This window comes from Passer domesticus, chromosome 2 (genome assembly GCF_036417665.1).
Source record: "Passer domesticus isolate bPasDom1 chromosome 2, bPasDom1.hap1, whole genome shotgun sequence".
Taxonomy (NCBI): Eukaryota; Metazoa; Chordata; class Aves; order Passeriformes; family Passeridae; genus Passer; species Passer domesticus.
The window spans coordinates 107,504,045-107,509,038 of NC_087475.1; the positions used below are offsets into that span (position 1 = coordinate 107,504,045).

Below are 4,994 nucleotides of genomic sequence, written 5' to 3' on the forward strand. Positions count from 1 at the left end.
AGCACCGCCCACCCGCTGCCCGAGGCCCCGCCCAGTCCGTCCGCCGCGCGCGGAGCGCGGGAAAAGCGCCCGGCGCTGGGCGGGCGGGGGGGGCAGGGGAGGAGCCCCACCGCCGGGAGCGCTTCCAGCGGGAGGGAGGGAGGGAGGGCGGGCAGCTGGAGTGGAAAATTCCAGGCAGGAGGCCGCGTGTCGCCAGCGCTGCCCTCCCACACGGCCCCGCAGCGCCGCTTCTCGCCTCCCCCGGATTCCTCCCGGAGAGCCAGCCAGCCTGCACGGGCGGCTCCCTGGGCGTGCGGCGGGCGGAGGGCTCGGCTCCCCTCCCCTCCCCGTCGGAGCCGCGGCACCTCGGCGCGGAGCGGGGCTCTCGGCTGGCCTCGACGGGGCCCCGCGGTGCGCCCCCCGCTGCCGGGCGGCCGCGGCTGAGCGCACATTGTTCTAGCGGCCCGTCCCTCTCCCCTCCCTCCTCCGCCGCCCGTCCCTCTCTCCTCCCTCCCCAGGTCCCTCCTTCCCTCGTCACCGGCGCTGTATAAATCCCCTGCCCCGGCGGATCCCCCCACCGCGGGAGACCCTGGTACTTTGGCCCCCGGGGCGGGATCCTGCCGCTGCCTGCGCGCCGCTGGGACTTTGCGCTCCCGCCGCTGACCCCCGCTCGCCCGCCCGCCCGCTCCCTCCCTCCGTTCCCACCGGCCTCTTCCCTTCGCGACCGGGGGGCCAGGATGTCGGAAAAACGCGTTGAGGAGGCACCGGCGGAGCTGAGCGCTAAGGTGAGAGACGCCTCCCGCTCCCCTCTTCCCGTCCTCGCGGCCGGCCGCGCTCCCGGCGGGCGGGGAGGGATCGGGGCTCGGCGGGGGAACGGGGCGGGGGGGCGGGGGGGGCGAGGGCTCCGTGAGGCGCCCTGGCGGCGGGGGGCGCGCGCGCGGCCCCTCGCGCGCCGCCCGGCCAATGGGGGGGCGGGGGCGGGGCGGGAGAGGGGGGTGGGCCCCCCACCCCCCCCCCCGAGGGCCCTGGCGCCCCCCGCCCCGCCCCCGCCCCCCATTGGCCGGGCGGCGCCAGCGCGCGCGGGGTTCGGCTCCGCTCGGCTCCGCTCGGAGCCGGGTCGGGGGGGGGCGGGGGGCGGGGAGCAAGTTGTGTGGACACAAAGCGGGGGAAGGGTGGAACGGAGAGAGAGAGAGAGAGAGGTCCGGAAACGCCTCGGTCCTACGGGCAAGGTTGCCCTCTTTTATTTATTTATTTATTTTTTTTTTTTTTTTTTTTTTTTTTTTTTTTTTTTTTTGGTAAATCGTTAAAACTCTTCCGTGCCGCCTCTGGCCGCCTCACGCGTGTGGTGCGGGCTAAAAGCAGCTCTGACGCGCGCCCGCTGCTGCTTCCCTTCGCCGGGCGGGCGGGCGGATTTAACGCCTAATATGTCTCCTCCTCGCCCGCTATTCCGCCTCTCCTCCGAGCCTTCTTTGTTCAGGCATCCCCGTCTTTTATTGCCGCTGACCGCCGGAATGTTGTTGGTTTTTTTTTTCCCCCCCCTCCCCCCGCACCTCATTTCATATATAGGAAAGGAAAGAAAAGAAGGAAAAACTCGAAGAGAAGGCAGTCCACAAAGAAAAGAAGAAGGAGGTAGTAGAGGTGAGGTTGCTCTGAGGGGCAGATCTGGTGGCGTCGGGGAGGTTTTTGTGCTCGCTGTGGGTAGTGAATATGAAGGGAATAGGGGAGATTAAGAAAGGCAGCAGGCCGAGGGAGCTCCAGCATAGACATGAAGGGAGAGCGAGCTCTTGGATAATTGTGGAGAACGAGCCTTGAAGGACTCGGTGTCGTCACCACAGCCCACCAGGGAGAAGAAAGGTCACAGCAGGGAATGGAGCCGAGAACGAGTGGGAGAATGTGGCACGGGAGATGTGGTCCTGCGCCCACCGGGGTATCCTGAGGCGCACAAGGAGCGTGTGTTGGAGAAGGTGGGGGGAGGAACAGTGAGGAAAGGCACAGATTGATGGAGCTGGGGAGGGATCTGGAAGCAGATGTACCGTGAGCCTCGGCTAAGTCATTAGCCTGTAATCAGAGAGATGCTTTGGTTGTTGGGAGGGATGGCAGCAGCTCATCGGGATGTAAGCTCGTGGGAGACAAGGAGCTTCGTGTTGGGGATGGACTGGAAGGATTGGCTTTGTGAAGGAGGGCTGGTTGGGAGGAGTGTACAGCAGGGGTGGTGGGAATAACTGTGTCGGAGTAACAGTGCACTCAAATGCCTACCTGGAGCGGCTGGAGCTCTGGAAGTTGTGCTTGTAGCAAAGAGCACGTGGACATGTCATCCTGGCACCGGTTTCTGCTCTGACCGGTTTGTTTCATTCAGGATGAGGAGAACGGAGCTGACGAGGATGATGAAGAGAATCCTGATGATGTGGATGAAGAAGAAGGTGGCGATGAGGATGAAGGTAGGGGAAATTGAAGGAATAGCAGGCTGCAGAGGAATAGAGGATTGTGGCGGGAAATTCCCTCTCTGATCCCTCTTGACTCTGAGATTACATTCCCTTAAATGCTGCTTCAGTTTAACCCGTGATTTTCCTTTCTTGCTTGTGCTTAGAAGCAGATGAGAATGGGCAGGAGCAGGATGGCCATGCAGAGAAACGATCTGCAGAGGAGGAGGAGGTGAGTAGTAGTGTGACAATAATGGTGGGGAGAGGGAATGAGGCTGTTTGTTGATCAAATCTGTGTGGATGCTGCTGCTGATAATCTCAAATAGGCCTCGGGTCTCGCTGCTTCAGGAGCAGATGAGTGAACAAATCTGATGTGGCAAGGGGACAGTAAACACTTGGTGGATGCTCCTTGTAGGATGCAGGTCCCTCCAGCAGCAGTTGTGGTGCTGAGTGAGCGAGGGAGAGGCGAGGTGCTGGAGGTTGTGCCTGGCCATCACCTCTGAGCTGCCCGTGTCTCCTGGGCTTCAGGCCACGAGGTGCACTGTGAGGGTGAGGAGATTGAAGGGTCTGACCTTCCTCTTCAGGACAGAGCCTGAGGTCTGTCTGGAGTGGTGTGAGCCTCAGCTCCTTACACCTCCTGGAAGTACCAGCATGGGTGTGGTGTTCCTCTGGATGGAACTGTCCACATCTTAAGCACGACCAACACAACAGCTGTGTCAGAGCAGCACTCCAGAGTGCTTTAGAGGAGAGTGGATTTAGGGTGGGCCTAACAGAGATTTCCATATGGAGGAAAGAGCTAAGAATTTTGTGGAGAAATCATGTACCTTGGGGTGGTGGCTGTTTGATGGTAACTCCTTCTTTTTCCTCCCCGTGGCTGGTGCAGGATGAAGTGGATCCAAAGAGACAGAAGACAGAAAACGGCTCTTCAGCTTGAGTCCTCCCCTCCCATCTCCCCTGTTCCGTCCATCTCTCCTCCTCCATTCCAGCCTGTGCTTGCACTGCCCGTTAGCCTCTGGCTTCACACAATCTCAGATGAGGAAAGATTAGAAATGCTCTCAAACGGGGAAGACAGCAGTTCCCTTCTCACCCAAAGACCTAGCCCGTCCATGACATTATTCCCCAGCTGAAATGACCCCCATCCCCTGCATCCCTTCACTGTGCCCCACTTCCCAGTGCTCCTGTTCCCTCAAGGATCTCATGGTTTCCTGGGCACAACCTCGCCGGGCGCCTCACGTGGCAAAGCACCTCCCCTTGTCCCCTTGTCACCTGCCCGCCTGTTTTTGTCACCGGTGTGAGATCCTTGAGCGCTCCCGCTGCCCAGCCCTGCTGCCAGAGCTCCTCCCTGCTCCGGGAGGTGTGGGCACAGACCTCATGGTGCATTCCCCAGTCCTGGGCCTCTTCTCATGCGCTTCCCCCCTGAACCCTGAGAGGCAAAGAATATTACGAGCAAATAATGGTTCTATTAAGCGACACACGGAGACAGGATTTATTTTAAGCTTTTTTTTTTTTTCTCCAAGTTTACATGACAGCAAGCTGGCCCTCGTGAATTTTTCGGAAGATAAGGGTTGCTTTTATATATGAATTTCATCTGAGCTGTGTATTTTTTTAATTTGGAGGCTTTTTTAAAACAAATCAAGAGAGACACAATTGGGGACCAAACTTTGATTTCCATTTTTTTCCCTTCAGATTTTCTTGTGACCATTTTTTGTAAATTAAAGGCAATATAGCCACAGCGTTTTCTATGGCACAGACATCACGAGGATGATAGATATAAATATATATATTGTTTTCAACAAGCACTGTAAATAAAAGCGTTTAAAAATGTTTCAGACCGCTGGTGTGGATGGCCGTGTCTTCACACACAGGGGTGGGTGGGGGCTGGCTTGGGTGGAGAGGGGAGCTGGAGCTTGAGCCAGGGGCAGTGTTGGTTGTTCGAGGGCCGCGGTTACCGGGGGTATGGCACAAGCCCCAGGGCTGTCCTGGATCTTTTGGAAGCGCTGTCGGGATGTGGGAAGGGAGGGAGCTGCGGCTCACCCGGCCCCGCGACAGGGCAGCGCTGTGGCAGGCGCCAGCCGCAGCTCTTTGTCCCGCCAGCTGCCCTGGGGAGAGCTGCCGAGCGCCTGCCCTTTTATCCGCGCAGACCTTCGGAGCTGCCGCTCGTGTTTCTCCTTCTGGAGCTCCGGCTTTGGCAGGCGCGCAGGGAGCCGCCGGGCGCTGTAAATAACACCGACCTTCGTGCGAGCCGCAGCGGCTCCGTGCTGGCCCGGCCTCTGGAAGCGCCCACACTTTGTCTCCAGAGGGGCAAAGCATCCGCCGGCGTTTTCTCCCAGTGCTGCCGAGCCCTGCTGCCCGCGGTGCCGCCCGGCTGCGGTCACGCTGCTCCTCGCCCGGCTCCCGATCCCGCTGGAGCACCCCGAGCCGGCGTGGGCTCCCTGCCCCGGGAGGGTCGCGGCTGCCCCGGTGCCTCCAGCGCCCCCTGCTCCCTCCCCGACCCATGGGCTGCTCCCGCCCCGATCCCTGGGCTGTTCCCGCCCCGATCCATGGGCTGTTCCCGCCCCGATCCATGGGCTGCTCCCTCCCCGATCCATGGGCTGC

At 60.5% G+C, this 4,994-nt stretch overlaps 1 protein-coding gene across 1 annotated transcript; it reads left to right on the forward strand.

The window, feature by feature from the left end:
* The first annotated feature begins 379 nt into the window (after positions 1 to 379).
* Positions 380 to 4,230, forward strand: PTMS (parathymosin). Its single transcript, XM_064410459.1, has 5 exons — positions 380 to 764; positions 1,546 to 1,617; positions 2,336 to 2,417; positions 2,567 to 2,631; positions 3,283 to 4,230. Exons 1-5 carry the CDS (start codon positions 717 to 719, stop codon positions 3,331 to 3,333), a joined length of 318 nt encoding a protein of 105 aa, XP_064266529.1. The 5' UTR covers positions 380 to 716; the 3' UTR covers positions 3,334 to 4,230.
* The last annotated feature ends 764 nt before the right edge of the window (positions 4,231 to 4,994 follow it).

What these genes read in the sequence shown, in the direction of transcription:
- PTMS (XM_064410459.1), top strand. Translation starts at nt 717, where the DNA reads ATGTCGGAAAAACGCGTTGAGGAGGCACCGGCGGAGCTGAGCGCTAAG. An exon ending in CGGCGGAGCTGAGCGCTAAG is followed by an intron (nt 765 to 1,545) that starts GTGAGAGACGCC and finishes TTTCATATATAG; the next exon opens with GAAAGGAAAGAAAAGAAGGA. An exon ending in AGAAGAAGGAGGTAGTAGAG is followed by an intron (nt 1,618 to 2,335) that starts GTGAGGTTGCTC and finishes TGTTTCATTCAG; the next exon opens with GATGAGGAGAACGGAGCTGA.